A 15,383-nucleotide genomic window follows, 5' to 3' on the forward strand; every position below is an offset into this window, starting at 1 on the left:
AAAGGAACAAAAGTCACCCTGAGGAAGTGAGCTCCACTTTGCCCTGGACAGTGGCCTGGATCTCTAAGTGCTGAGAGCCTGGGAATCTTCAAAGAGAAAGCCACACATTCCTTTGGGATGCCAAATCCGAGAACCACCCACTGAGATTCATTCCAGAAGAGCTAAACTTCTGAGCACCACTATTGAAAAGCTAAGAGTTGGTGCCTCAGCTAAAGAGACACAGATAAGATGACCAACTAGTTTCTGGGAACTCCCAAACCATCCCATTTACTACTGCTTAGGTTGGTGGTCAAGCCACCAGGGAAGCCCAGGGTAGGGGTTAGGGCCCCTATTATGATTGATCCAGAAGTTTCTTTGATTTTTTTCTCACTCATCCATTATCTCTGTTCCAGACAAGGAGAGGAGAAAGTGTTCTGCTTTAAAAGGAATCAATCTCTTATCAGACTGGATTTTAAAAAGTGAAGTCAGGGCTGTGGCACACTGGTCTCTTAGCTACATAGTTAGAACAGGGTGGGAGGTCTGTTAGGTGAAGTCATGAAAGGTTTGCAATTTATTTCATTTTGCACTTGAGTTTCAAAGGGCTGAAACCTTTTCACAGAACCAGATTACACTAGTTTTATTAGCCCAGTAAAGGAATATTTATTAAGGCTATTCATTTAATGCTTGATTTTTTTTTTTTTACCAACTTATCCTTTTCTGGTTGATTTGGTTTATGCAATCAAATTCATGAGTTACTAGCTAACTTGAGTCTTTCTTGGAGTAGGAGATTTTGGTTATCTTTAAGTTTAATGAGCTCCATTTCCACAAAGAAAATAGTCTATTTAGAGATGAAGTCATAGCACACCTAGGTGACTCCAGGCCACACTCAAAGCACAATTTGTAATCAAGTAATGGTAGCTATTACATGAAGTAATAGCTGTGTCTCTTGTGCAAGGGCCTTTCCCTACCCCCAAGAGGATAGCACTGTGTGTGGTGATTAATATACCTATTTGAATTTTTCAACTTGCTCCAAATGTCACAGTTTTGTTTATTGTTCTTCTTTTAAACTATTGCATGCCATTGGCCTGTTCAGTTAAGACAAGAGTATGACAGGAGAAGCTTAAACTGTCTATCCTCAGCATTCCCATCCTTGAGTTCTTTTAGAATCACAGCCAGGCAAAGCATTTATAGAATTCAGTGGGTCAAGAAAAAAGGAAAAGAAAGAGCAGTGATTTTGTAGTAGGATAGGATTTTAACAGCAAAGCCAACATTTTCAGATGATTTATACTAAACGCATGTTTAAAACAGTCAATTCTCCATTAAGAGGCAATTTGGAGAATTCAATGAGAAATTGACTTAATCTTGACTTAGCATGACTTTTTAAGATGACTCTAACAGTATTGGTTTTTCTCACTGCACAAATATTTCTAAAATGTAAATGAACTTATGGCTATCAGGTTTTCTTTCACCAGGTTTGGCTATGTATATGTTTTACTTCCTGTCTCATGAATAAAGTAGATTTTTGAGCTTACTAATAGGAAAGTAGAAAACAGAACTGGCTCTCTTCTCAGAGTCTGATTACTTTCTTTAGACTGGCCATTAATTCATAAAAGCTGGTGACATTCATTCATTCAGTCAATCAATATTTGTTAAACACCAGACTCTGTTCTGGGCACTGGAGATGTGACAACAGACAAAGCACCATCCCTCTTAGATCTAGTTTGGGGAAATAGGCAGTAAACAAATAAGTTTAAAAATCATGTGTAAGAAATTGTGAAATGCTATGGAAAAAAAACAAGCAAGAAAATCAGGTGTTTCTTGGAGGGATTTCACAATGGTAGAAAGTGACTCTTGAGCAGGAACCTGAAGAAAAGGAAGGAGGAAGCCAGGTAGATATCTGGGGAAGACGTTTCAGACAGAGGAAACGGTATGTGTAAAGGCCCTGAGGTTGGAACATGTCTGTGATATTTGAGGAGGAGTGCATCAGAAAGTATACTTATAAGAAAGAGATTTCCTGAGCCTCAAGTGGCCTTGCAGATACCAAGCCCTGTATAGTAACAAGTCTACAGCAGTGATGCCCTTGGTTCCAGGTGCATTCTTGCCACCATCTCAACCTCCAGCATGTAGTTAAAGTTAGCACTGTGGAGTCAGTCCCCAGGCCTGCTATGGTTCCTCTATAACAGTACAGAAGGCTGAGATGAGGGATCTGATATCCATTTAACCACCAACATCCCCATTGAATTAACCGTGAGAACTAGTGGCTCAGTTAGTTAACCTGAGGAACAGATGGAATCAAGGCTGAAGTTTGATCTTTCGGATTCAGCGTTTACATCACACAGAATGCACAGGTAAGCCCAGCCTGACATCTCAGAGACATAAACATAAGCTCTGATGAGAAGCTGTGACTAAAGCCATGCAAACAATCCAAAAGTGTACTTCCCTTTGAAGTAAAACTAATATTTAAAAGTCTGGAATTTTTTAAAGACTAAACTGGAGATTTACTAGAAGGGTTTATCCCATACTTTTTTTAAATAACAGATTTTCTCCAGATTCATCACCAAAAGTAAAGCATACCTGCTCTACACAGTTAAAGCACAAATTTAAAAACAGGTACATGGTAGTTCAGTAATTTTATCACTGAACACAGAACATCATGTACACTAAGTCTCTTTAAATTGGCATGTTCATCCCCAAATAAGTGAGCTCACAATCAAAAATTACAGAAACACTGTTAATTATAAGACTCTTATAAAAATAGAAGCAAATGGCATTGTTTTCTTCACAACTGCCATATCTGAAACTGTAAAAGCCTTGCTCCAACCACTGTTTTTAAACCATTTCTTGGTTTATAGTAATAGTGAAAACGGACTTCCCTGTTAACATTTCTACTTTGGTTCTGTTCAGAGTGAGTAAGAGAAATCTAAAGTATGATTCATCTTCAGTAGACCTATTTTTCCCATCAGAAAATAAAACCATTTATTACCAAAGAGCAAATCTTTCCACTTTTTAAATTATTTTTTGTCATTACCCTTTCTAAAAATTCTCTAGCTCTATCCTTTTCTAATTCAATCTGATCACTTGGATTAAGGAACTCTGTATGCCAAGAGCCTGGCAATGTGTCACATGTGTCATGTAAATTCAACAGTTCTTCCTCACCCAAGTACTGCTAGGTTTGACCTTCTTTGAAATAATTAAACTTATGGGAGGGAAACCCATTTTAAAATCAACTGAAGTACAATATCCTCTATCTGGAATTATAAGATTTCTATTCTTCCACATGTTACCAAAAAAAGTTAGAGGAGACCTCTTTATATACATAAAAGTGGGAGGCAGAACGCTGTACATTTTTATTACAAGCTAAAGTATTTTGAAACAGGGAATGTGAGGGAGTTTAGAGGCTCTCAAATTTTGTAGCACCTCATCCCTGGGTAGTGGGTTTAAATTTGTGTTATAACAGTCTTTTCTTTCTCAGGTCATTGCCCAGTTTAATTTTTATACATAGGTTATCTACACAACAATAATAATAGCTAACATATGTCAGGCATGGTACTACTTGTCAGCGACAAGCAGGGAAAAAAAGACAAACTTGGGGACATGCCCTCATGGAAAGGATAGTATAGAAATAAACTTTTTTGATCGTTATCTTCATTTTATAGTTGGAGAATCAGAGTTTTAGAAAGGCAGAGACTCTCCTGAGGCCAACTAGCAATAGAACTTGAACCAGGTCTGCTGCTGCTGCTAAGTCAATTCAGTCATGTCCGACTCTGTGCGACCCCATGGACTGCAGCCTACCAGGCTCCTCCGTCCATGGGATTTTCCAGGCAAGAGTACTGGAGTGGGTTGCCACTGCCTTCTCCATGAACCAGGTCTACCTGCCTCTAAAACCTAGACTTCTCCAACATCTGAATGAATCAAAGCACTGAACAAATTATAATGGAAACAGTAAAGCTGTTCTTCAAGGTCCCCAGACATACTCCAGTTGACTCAAACTGGAACCAGAAAAATATCCATAGTGTGTCCAGAGTCTGGCCTTGCAGAGTGTCTTGAGAACTTTGATGCTATCTCAAAAGCATCAAATATTTTTCCATGTTGAAGGGTCTCCAGGGTAAACAGGCAGCCGAACCACAGATTTCTGGAGCTCTGAGCCCTGAAGCCCAAAAATCCCAGAAAGGAGCTCTCATCATGGCTCCTTCTGCCTGCTGTTTCTGGAAAACTCCCACCAAATGTTGGCCATCCCCTCAGCACATGGCAAGAACTGTGTCATTCCCTTCTGTTCTGCCTCCTTCAGAAGTTTCTCAGGACTCATCCTCCTGTTCTAATGGATGCTAACATCCCTCTTTCACAGCATCTTTACTTCTCCCTCCGGATGCGCCCTCTGCATCCCACTTTAGATTTCCATGCAGACAATAAAGAAACAAACTGTGCAGATCTAAAATACATGAAACAGAAGGGGCCCCTGTATGATTGGACTGAAATGAGCTGCTGAATAAATAGCCCTTCATCGTATTCAAATAATTTTTGACCTATAGTGACCTTATTTCCTGACACATTCTTCCTTGGTGTGGGAGGACTACTTTATTCTTTCAAAATCATATTGTGAAGACTACATTGAGTTCCCATCATAGGGAGTAAAGAAAGCAAGTTGGTTTGCCTCCCATGACTAAAGAGAATCTCTTGGTCAAAATGACCAAATAGGACCAGAATTCAAAAAGAATATCTACATCTTTACAAACTAAAACAGTATTAAATAGGAACTAAGTGGCTCATTTCATGAGTGAGAGACAGTGTTTTAATGGTTTTAAAAATGTTTACGTCTCACCACTCCTTCCCCATTTCTAACCTATCCCCACCTTAAATCCCCATTTCTTCAAAGGGAGTGATTCCCTAACTTCTTCTCCATCGAAAACGTCTTTCGACATCACACTTCGCTTGACCACAACGTGTGGGTGAGTTAGAAAGGAGTGGAACTGGAGGCAGATTTCTAGGCTTAACAGAATGCACTCACTTGTGGTTTTCCACCCCAACCTCTCAATCCAGTCAATAAATACACAGTGAGTTTGAATGTGGACTGTGGCACTAGTATTCCTTCGCTTCATCTCCAAGTCTCAAAATGACGTTCTTCGGTCTAGTCATTCAAGAAAATTTGGCATCAGTGGCCTAACAGGAGGCCAAGGTGGCTGGCTGAAGACAAGGCAGGCCTTTCCTATCCAGAGCAGTGGTGTTGAGCAGGTGAAGAGGGGCCAGCCGGCTTGCATCTGGATAGGCGTCCGTGTCAGGAGCGGTAGGCCGCAAAGTCCCGTGCCGGCGCATAGGGCTGGTAGTGCCTCCGGGTGGGCCCTGGCCTGCGGGGGGTCATGTTCATATAGTCGCTCTGAAGCATCCTGTTTCTCTTATTCTTCATCTGTGAAAAAAAAGAAGTGTCATTGAGAAGGGGGCAGGACACAGAGAGAGGTGTCTGGGGAGGAGTTCTAAGATTTGGGGACAACCACTCAGAGCATGGCCAGTCAAATGAAGCCATGAGTTCACTGAGCACCTTGGACTTGGATGGTTAATCCAACCCAACTACTTTGGACTCTTCCAAATTAACTTGAAAATTTTGAATCGAAGAAAGTGTTTTAGAGAAAGGCACCTGTGTATTCTCAATGCAGCCATGTGAATGAATTCCAAAAGCATGTCTAATTAACATATCAACCGTTGATACGTGAATATTCTTAAAGGTCCTTCCTCCTTTGAAAAGGTTAAGTGTCCCCATGGCAATCTTCTTACATTCACCATTTGCTTAAAGAAGCCATTTTTCCCCATAATTAACCAGAGGACCGTCAGCCCGCCAGAGTCTGGAATGGTCACAAATATATAGCAGTGGAGTCCAGATTAATTGAGTGTTACATTCTAGGCAACTTGTTACATTCCTGTTCCTTTGTGTGTATGTACATTTCCATTAGGGTTTCCCTGGTAGCCCAGATGGTAAAGAATCCACCTGCAATGTGGGAGACCTGGGTTCAATCCCTGGGTTTGGAAGATCCCCTGGAGGAGGGCATGGCAACCCACTCCGTTAAAGACAACAGCATCATTCATCTCCGTTCCTCAGACTCAGCTCCCTCTGGATGAAGTTCTACCAGGGCTGAGGGAAATAGGCATGATACTAACCCTGGAACAAGAGCTATATACACCATGAACCTTAGCAAAGTTTTGACTGAGGGTTAAGAACATCTTTTCTGGATCAATGTGCTGGTAAAATTTACTTGTTTGATAAAAGACCCATAAAAATTCTAAAAATAGAAAGCCATCCAGATTTCTGGATTCAGAGTTCTCTAAAATGAAAAAAAAAAAAAAAAAGTCTATTTCTTGGCATAGGCCTGATACAAAAGTAAACACGTTTGACAGAAATGTCATGAACACCTGAATAAGTAAGCGAAAGACTGGCCTTATTTCCATGCACTCCTACCTGAGCCCTTCCCATCTTCTTTGTCAAAGGGCCATGAGTTAAGTGCTGAAGGTTGGCAAAACACTTGTTTTCAGCCTCATCTTTTGAACTCTCAGCTGCATTCTAGATGATCCACTACTCTCTCCTTTCTGAAACGCTTCTGTTTTGCCTTCTGTGAGATGGTACCATCCAGGTTTCATCCTACCTCCCTGGCCACTGCCTCCTTGCCTCCTTTGCAAACTCATTCTTCCCTAACTAGACATTCAGTGTTAGAGTTCCTCATAGTCCTAGGCATTCTCCTCTACTCATCCTCTCTCCTAGGCAACTTCATGCACATTCACAGCTTCAGTTATCACCTATTCACCTGAATTTATATCTCTGGATTAGACCTCAAAGGTGCTTTAAACTCTACATGGTCAAAGGCATGAAGGCTGGTCCCTACTGGTGTTTCCCATCCCAATGAGTGACACTATCCTACATATAGTTGCCCAAGCTAGACCTCCTAAGCCTCATCCTTGACACCTCCAGTTCCCTTATCCCCTGTCCCAGGGGACATCTGACAACATCTGAAGACATTCTGGGTTGTCACAAATAGGACGAGTGCTACTGGTCTCTAGTGGGTCAAGGCCAAGGATGCTGCTCAACATCCTACATTGTACAAGGCAGCTCCTGACGACAAAGTCTTATCCAGCTCAAAATGTCAGTAGTGCCAAGACCAAGAAATCCTGATCTGAAAAGTCTGATGATGACAAAGAAAGGAATGAAAAGGAAGCAATGGATACAAATACATCATCAAGTTAGAATGAGTACTGTTAGACTGTTTGGGTCCTTCTTCTCACTCATACTCAGAGATGACTGATGATCAGAGCCTGTGTGACCAGGAGGATAGTGTTCCATCCACTGGTATAAGGCAAGAAGAGAGGTGAAGTAGATTTAAGAGCGGCTCTCAATTCAGTTTTGGTTATTTGGGATTTGAGATGATGGACGGATTATCTAGCTGGAAGTAAGAAGAGGACAGCATTATACAGACATAACTGGGGGATTCATTCAGAGAGATAGCTATGGAAACCAAGTGTGTGAGGGAAGTTGCCCTTGAAACATCTTGGTTCTACATCCTTTCAATAAATAAAAGACTAGAGTCCTCTTGAGTACAGGGTTATGGCAGGGAAGAAGTGAGGCAAGGAACTGCCCTGAAATAAATGTGAAAGGCTGCTGCTGATATCCTGGGAGGCAGGATAGTACTTACTTAGTAAGTTATTACTTACTCTAACTTTGAGGACTCCTCTTGCCAGAGTTCTAAGGACAGTTTTTGCCTCTGGACGCTCAAATTAAACTATAGCCAATTAGAAGGACCCCCATAATGAAGATGTCTTGATTCTGAAGTTCTCTGGAGTGCACCAAAATTATGAAAAATCTGCTGCAGTCCACTCCCATGCTTACCCTCTTGCTGTTATCAGATAGCAGATTTAGTCATTTTCACCCTAACTGTAAATACAACAGTGGGATAGAAATGACACATGCATGGCTGGGAACAGTAAACAGAACCCACAGTGTCCATGAGCATGTAGCATATGTGTATATGTGTGCAGAGCACTGACTTTACATGCCTGGGTGACTAAGTCACTCAACACTTCACCATTCACTCTCTGCCACAGACATGTGATTTTGATTTCAGGACCACTCCTCCCTTTCTCTTCCTCCTACCCAATCCTTACACATTCATTTCTTGGAAGCAGCAGAAAGACACAGGTAAACATAAGACAATGTATTTAAAAGACATGGTCTTCAAGAACCCACTGGAGGGACTTCCCTGGTGGCCCAGTGGTTAAGAATCCACCTTGCAATTCAGGGGATACAGGTTTGATCCCTGGTCAAGGACTGAAGATCCCACATACTGCTGAGCAACTAAGCCCAGGTGCAGCAAGTACTGAAGCCCAAACTACAGATCCATGTGCGGCAATGTAAGACCCTACATGATGCAACTAAGAGCCGTTGCAGCCAAATTAATTCATTATTAATAATTGATTTTTAAAAGCACACCCACTGGATTTAAAGACAGATACTACCTGTACACACATTCTCCACATTCCCCACAGTGTGATTTATAGAGGAGAAAACTGTTTTTCAAATGTTTCTTTAGACTAAGAAGGAGAATGGGCTTACCAGCTCCATGGAGCAAATGGAGGATTGAGTGAGGGTAACAGGTGCTGGTCTGTGGCTGCCTGGCAGAGGGGAGCTCTTTGTTTACTCAAATGTCAGCAACAGGTCAAGAACTGAGATAGCATTTGCAGCTGCTCCCAAAAACCCACTCAGCCTAGAACTGCTTAAGGCAGTACATCACAGGTCCTCGGGAAGTTCCGGAAAACAGCAGCTTATACCAAGGCACAGTGCAGACCAGCCAAAAGTAGGATCCTAGAAAAGTGCCCCCGAAATGGCTAAACTCTAGGGACTCCTAATGATCCGCCTGCCTGTCTCAGTAAGGTGCTGGTTACTTGAACAGTAACAGTATTGGGAAAAGACAAGCCCAGGGAAAAATCCTGTGTTATTCAATAAAGTATACAGATATATTTATTTCATCCCCTTTTGGTCAGAAAGTACAAACACCTATGTTTGAGATGCAAATAAAAGTTACTTCTTATTGAGTAACCTCATTAACCACAAGAGGCCACAGAAGAAGATAAGGTATACCAAGCACCGAGACTTCCCAATTTTCAGGGAGCTCATGAGACAGAACAAGACCAGAATAAGTTTGCTCAAGACAAAGCAAGATGAACCTCACTAGGAGTTAGTGTTAGGCACTCAGTCATGTCCGACTCTGTGTAACCACATGGACTGTAGCCCATCAGTTTCCTCTGTCCATGGAATTCCCAGGCAAGAATACTGGACTGGGTAGCCATTCCCTTTTCCAGGGGATCCTCCTGACCCAGAGATCAAACCCAGATCTCCCACATTGCAGGCAGATTCTTTATCATCTGAGCCACCAGGGAAGCCCTAGGAATTAGTAGTGCTGCCAAAGAAAAATGTATTGCATTATGATATTTCCAAGTTGAAAATCTACTTTTTAAACACATTAAAAATGAGAAGCCACTTTTGTCCCTTTGGGTAATTCAAGCCACTTAGTATATTAGTTATATAATATAATTATAATATATAATTATATTATAGTTATATAATATATAACTTTTATATATTATAGTTATATAATTAGTTATATAATATATAACCTGGTTATACTCTACTGCATATTGACAATACATTTTAAATGGTGAGCAATACCCTTCTGGCCTCAAAAAGTTAAAACAGTTTCCAAAATTACTTTTCACAAAGCTAGGAAAGTACATTGACCTAGGTCAGCATGGTACAGGGGAGTACCTGTCCTGAAAATGTACCCCCAAAGACACTGCACCTGGATTTTAATTAAGAAGTTGTTATTTTAAGGGGATCAAGATAAAAACAGGAACTGAGTTTCTAAATTATATTGCTGACAAACTCCACAGAGGTTCAAAGATGGAAGGTATCTTGGATGAAGATAGCAAGATCCACAAAGATGAAGGGACTCAACTAACATCAGAGGAAGAACCTGAGCAATATTTTACTACATAAAAGGCCCCCATCAGGGCTGGGCAAGTTGCAGAAGGCAAGGCAGGCAAATTCTCAAGATAATATCTGGTATAAAGGATTTCCAGGAACAAGCAGCCACTTTGGTGCTTACAGATCTTGCTGGAGGTACAGGTTAGGCAACAGGCTGCCTGACAAATGTCCATCTGCCCCTTAGTCTCCCCAAATGGGAGAAGCATGCGGGAAACAAGGGAGAGGCAAACTTTGGCCACAGACCAACAAGAGTTTAAAAGGATTACAGGCTGAATTCATCCTGGGCATGACTGTGAACCCAACTGTCCTCCCCCTCTACTCATGCCTGCCCAGCACCAAGGCTATAGTAAACAGGGTGGCTTCAACGTGACATGACTCCCAGAAATCACTGGTCCATGAACAAATCAGATGTATGGACTGTGCCTTCGAGAAGAGTATGGTGCTCCAGGCATACTCATTTAAGTCCTTAGTTTGGCCTCTCTAGGGGTTATCAATTCATAGGTATTCTAGAAACACTAAACTAAATGTATTTACTACCAGATGGATGGTGAATATCAAGAGAAATAGTCTTTATCCTTGAGGAACATACATCTCTTGTTGAGGAAATGATTCATGCATGCATCTGACTTCTAGAAAAAAAAATTCAAAGACAATATGGAATAGTGCCACCCCATGTACACAAGAACAGCAAGCTTCTGAGTAAGAAAAGGAAAGAAAATAAGGAGGTCCCTGATTCACAGTATATATGGTTATCAATATGTGTTCAAACCTAGGCCAAAAGTTCAATATTGAGGGTAGAGAAAAACACTGTAAGTTAATTGCATGAACAATTGCAAAGTTTGTAAACTCCAATTCAGCAGTGAGAGCTCAGAACAGTCTAACTCCCATTATAGTTTCATAATGACAGCACCATACGTGGCCTCACAAAATTTAACTGCTTCAGAAGAGATAAAAATATGACTCAGATAAACAGACCTAGTTTCTTTGCTAGGTTTGAATGTGTAATTTCAGTAGTCAAATTTCTCATGATTTTTGACTATGAACAAAAATTGTTCATTGGCTTCAGTTGCTTAGATTCCCAAGTCACTTATGTTTTTATACATATTTTATATGTCATAATGACATTGCAAAATGGCAAAGAAAAGTAACTTTCTACCTTAATTTGTCCCCCACCCTAATTTGCCTGTTTAGCTTCTTACTTGCCTGGCCACCTAATCAATGGCTTCTGGAACATAAAACTCACATCAGATTTTTATTTCAGGTAAAACTGAATAGTCTAAAAGAGAATCTAGCAGGGTAACCTACTCAAACCTAGCAGAGAAAAAGAAAATAATCACATGTTAAACAGAAAATAAGCCACACAGGCAAAATTCTTGAATATGTCCAATTGCTTATGCAATAGAAAAGTTACATGAAAGCAATGTTGCTTCTCTTACCCAGCAGTTAGAAAGAGCCACTGTTACTAGCAAGCTATAGAAAACTAGGACTCCGTTTACCACCACCAAGGCCCAAAATGGCTTAGAAGACTCAGGAGACCGGGGAGATGGACAAAGATGTTTCTCTGAAAAATAGAATAGAGTACATTAAATGATATGGGAATGGCATTTGAGTACATTTCCTTCCTTCTTCCCGGGGCAGAATGTGAGAGGAAACAAAATATGCAAAATATCACTAGCTTAACATGTGTAGACCTCCTCTCTGGTTTTCCTCTTTGGGAGTTAGCCAACCCCCACCACTCATCATGACCTAGTTTTCAAGACTGTAGTTGAAAACCGTTACTTGAGAGCAGACATTGGCCAAGTGGTACATTACCTTTCACATGGATAATGGTCCCATTACTCTTCTCATTGTCTATGTAAGGAGGAGGATAAAGAACCTCAAGTTTGCAGAAATAAATATCTGTTTGGTTGACATACAGATCCTGGAGGTAGAAAGTCACCGTTTCATTGCCTACTTTCACGGTGCAGTTGAATTCCTTATTTGTTGACTGAAGTGGATGGGAGTGGTTTCCATTCACAGCACAGACCTCCACAGCGCTATCTGCTCCCTTATAAAGGGATGCCCGGAACTCCTTTGAGAAGAGGTTGTACGTGTACTTGCAGCTGAGGTTGACCTCATTGTCGTTTACCACAAGCATGGGCGACTGCTTCACCAAAATCTTGTTTTCTGGAGGGGCAGAAAATCATTTGTTTAAAAAAAGAGTATAAAGACTTAAGAAAGATAAAGAGGGAGAGAGAGATGGGGATGGGAGGAGAGACAGAAGGGGAGAAGAAAGCACGGATAGTTTGGACTCCATCCTAAGTTCTATTTGTCACTGGCTTGCTTCATGGGCTTCTCAGGTGGCTCCGTGGTAAAGAATACACTTACCAACACAGGAGATGCAGGTTTGATCCCTGGGTTGGGAAGATCCCCTGGAGAAAGAAATGTCAATCCACTCCACTATTCTTGCCTGGGAAATCCCATAGGCAGGCTACAGTCCACACGGTTGAAAAAGAATCAGACATGACTTAGCGAATAAACAACAACAGCTTGTTTCATAAGTTGCTTCCTCTCTTTAGCCTCAATTTTTTAATACATGGTGACTGCTGAGCAAAATAAAAATTCTAGGTTTATTAACTTTCTCTAAGTGAAAAATGGGTGAGAAATGGGGTGTTAAGGTTACTCAAAAGTTAATATAGGTAACATATATAACCAGTATTAATAATTAATAATAGTATCTTTGTGTGATTTCTTAGATTTTGAAGCACTTTTCAATCTAACGTCTCATTTTTTTCTTCCTTCAGGTCCATAAGGAAGGAGGACATGTATCATAAGATGAAACTGAAAACCAGGGCTACTTTGTAGTAGAATTGGGACTTAAAGACTAGCTCTGACTCTAACAAACCATGCTAACTTTCTAATTTGTAAGTAATTAAAGTAATGGAACACACACAGAAAAAAGAATATAAGAACTTTTTTTTTTTCCTGAAATCAAGATACGTTAATTAACAAACAGATCTCCAACAAAGACTTTCTCTTGGCAGACAAAGACACAGGAGCTCTTTGGGAGATAATTACACTGAATGTTTACATTTTGATATTATTTTCATTCTCCTTTGAATGGAACAGTGGAGTATGTTGGAAGGCACTTGGAAGGCAGAAAGTGGCCTTCTGTTGGTATTGAACACCACAGCTATGCATTTGGAATTTTTGAATCTATGCTGAGATTTCTAACATGTTAATCATGCTTAATTGTATTAATTTACTAATCAAGTGGTTTACTTGAAAGTGGCTTTTAACACCTGATATAGATAAACAAGTAGATTTGTATTGATATTTTAAGCTATGATTCATCCTTTTATGAAGGAATGTAAGTGTTTTGAAACATTTTTATTTTATTGTCCATTCCAAGAATAGGATAAGGAGGTAACAAAAATGTCACCCAACGAATTTATCCTCTATAGCAAATTCTGAAGGCAACCTTCCAAGACACTTGCATATTTATTTCTTTAAATCACAGAAGATGGAAGAGGCCCAAGAGGCCCACAAGAGTTATTTCTCTAGTCTGTCTTCTACCTTTATGTTATCCTCAGTAAATGATCAAAGAATTTGGAGACCGCCTAGTTCTGTCTCTTTTAAGCAAAGAACCTGAAATCTGCTTAAGGAAAGAAAGCATATCTATTCTAGCTTGTTTTTTTCCCCACTATATCCCCATTCCCTAGCACATGACATTATATTCCCTTTTTTAGTAGTGACTATATGAGGCCTAGAAACATTGGATGATCTACCTGGTATCACTGAGCAGATGGTGAGCAAAGTGAAAACTAAATCCCAAGTAAATTACAATCACTTGAAAAAGAGGCCACTGAAGCACTGAGAGTCAACTTTGCAACCAAGACTTTCCAAAATTATCTAAAGTCATAAATCACTTGGTGTCTTTGATTTAAAATTCAACACAAAATACATTTTTTTTCCTATTGCTTTGAGGTGTACTAACAATTGTCTACCTATTTGCATTTTTTGAAAAGGGTTATTTGAAGCAATACACCCACATATCCATACTGAAGGGTCAATAAAATAATCTCTTAAAATGAAATTTACAGTTGAAACTGGATTTGAATCCATGAAAGTTATGACCAACCTAGATAGCATATTCAAAAGCAGAGACATTACTTTGCCAACAAAGGTCCGTCTAGTCAAGGCTATGGTTTTTCCAGTGGTCATGTATGGATGTGAGAGTTGGACTGTGAAGAAAGCTGAGCATCGAAGAATTGATGCTTTTGAACTGTGGTGTTGGAGAGGACTCTTGAGATTGCCTTGGACTGCAAGGAGATCCAACCAGTCCATCCCAAAGGAGATCAGTCCTGGGTGTTCATTGGAAGGACTGATGCTAAAGCTGAAACTCCAATACTTTAGCCACCTCATGCGAAGAGCTGACTCATTGCAAAAGACTCTGATGCTGGGAGGGATTGGGAACAGGAGGAGAAGGGGACGACAGAGGATGAGATGGCTGGATGGCATCACTGACTTGATGGACATGAGTTTGGGTGAACTCCAGGAGTTGGTGTTGGACAGGGAGGCCTTGGGTGCTGCAATTCATGGGGTGGCAAAGAGTTGGACACGACTGAGCGACTAAAATGAACTGAACTGAACTGAACTCGAGTATTTTGTTTCTGCTTTGGGGAAAACAAAGCTGCATAGATCACTAATAGATTTTCATCTCCTGCACATGCCTGCACGCTCAGTCATGGCCGACTTTTTGTGACCCCCATGGACTATATAGCCTACCAGGCTCCTCTGTCCATGAAATTTTCCAGGCAAGAATAATGAAGTAGGCTGCCATTTCCTACTCCCAGAGGTCTTCCCAACCCAGGGATTGAACCTGCATCTCCTGCATTGGCAGATGGATTCTTTACCACTGTGCCACTACATCGTTCTCAGTCCTAGTTGTACACCTAGAACCTGTCCCTGGGGACTTCCCAGGGAGAAGTGGTTGAGAATCTGCCTTGCAATGCAGGGGACTCTGGTTTGATCCCTGGTTGGGGAACTAAGATCCCACATGCTGAGGAACAACTGAACCCAAGTGCCCCGAAGCCTACACGCCACCACTAAAGAGTCCCTGCGCTGCAAGGAAAGATCTTCCATGATGCATGGAAGATCTCACCTGCCCAACTAAGACCCAACACAGCCAAATAAACAAAAAAATAAAATTTGTCACAAAAGAAGAAAAACACGTGCCTGACTCCCATTCCCAGAAATTCTAATTTAATTGGCTAATGCTGGTGGGGGATGGATTGATTCTTTTCATGTTTTTTTTTTTATAACTTATTTAGATATAATTCAGCTTCCCTGATAGCTCAGTTGGTAAAGAATCCACCTGCAATTCAGGAGACCCTGGTTCAATTCCTGG

General features: G+C 40.8%; 1 protein-coding gene across 3 annotated transcripts in view; it reads right to left on the reverse strand.

Moving 5' to 3' along the window:
* Positions 1–4,745: 4,745 nt before the first annotated feature.
* The window catches only part of CD28 (CD28 molecule), an 81,541-nt gene continuing 70,903 nt past the window's right edge, over positions 4,746–15,383 (reverse strand). For all 3 annotated transcript variants that reach the window (XM_086344621.1, XM_086344615.1, XM_086344629.1), the window contains 3 exons: positions 11,807–12,160; positions 11,431–11,555; positions 4,746–5,380 (listed from right to left, as the gene is read on the reverse strand). In XM_086344621.1, coding sequence (XP_086200747.1) covers positions 5,252–5,380; positions 11,431–11,555; positions 11,807–12,131 — 579 coding nt within the window. In that variant the 5' untranslated portion in view covers positions 12,132–12,160 and the 3' untranslated portion in view covers positions 4,746–5,251. The remainder of the gene's footprint in view (positions 5,381–11,430; positions 11,556–11,806; positions 12,161–15,383) is intronic.

The sequence above is a fragment of the Bos grunniens genome, chromosome 2 (assembly GCF_055505025.1).
Source record: "Bos grunniens cultivar Pamir isolate PY7600 chromosome 2, Bosgru_T2T1.0, whole genome shotgun sequence".
Classification (NCBI taxonomy): Eukaryota; Metazoa; Chordata; class Mammalia; order Artiodactyla; family Bovidae; genus Bos; species Bos grunniens.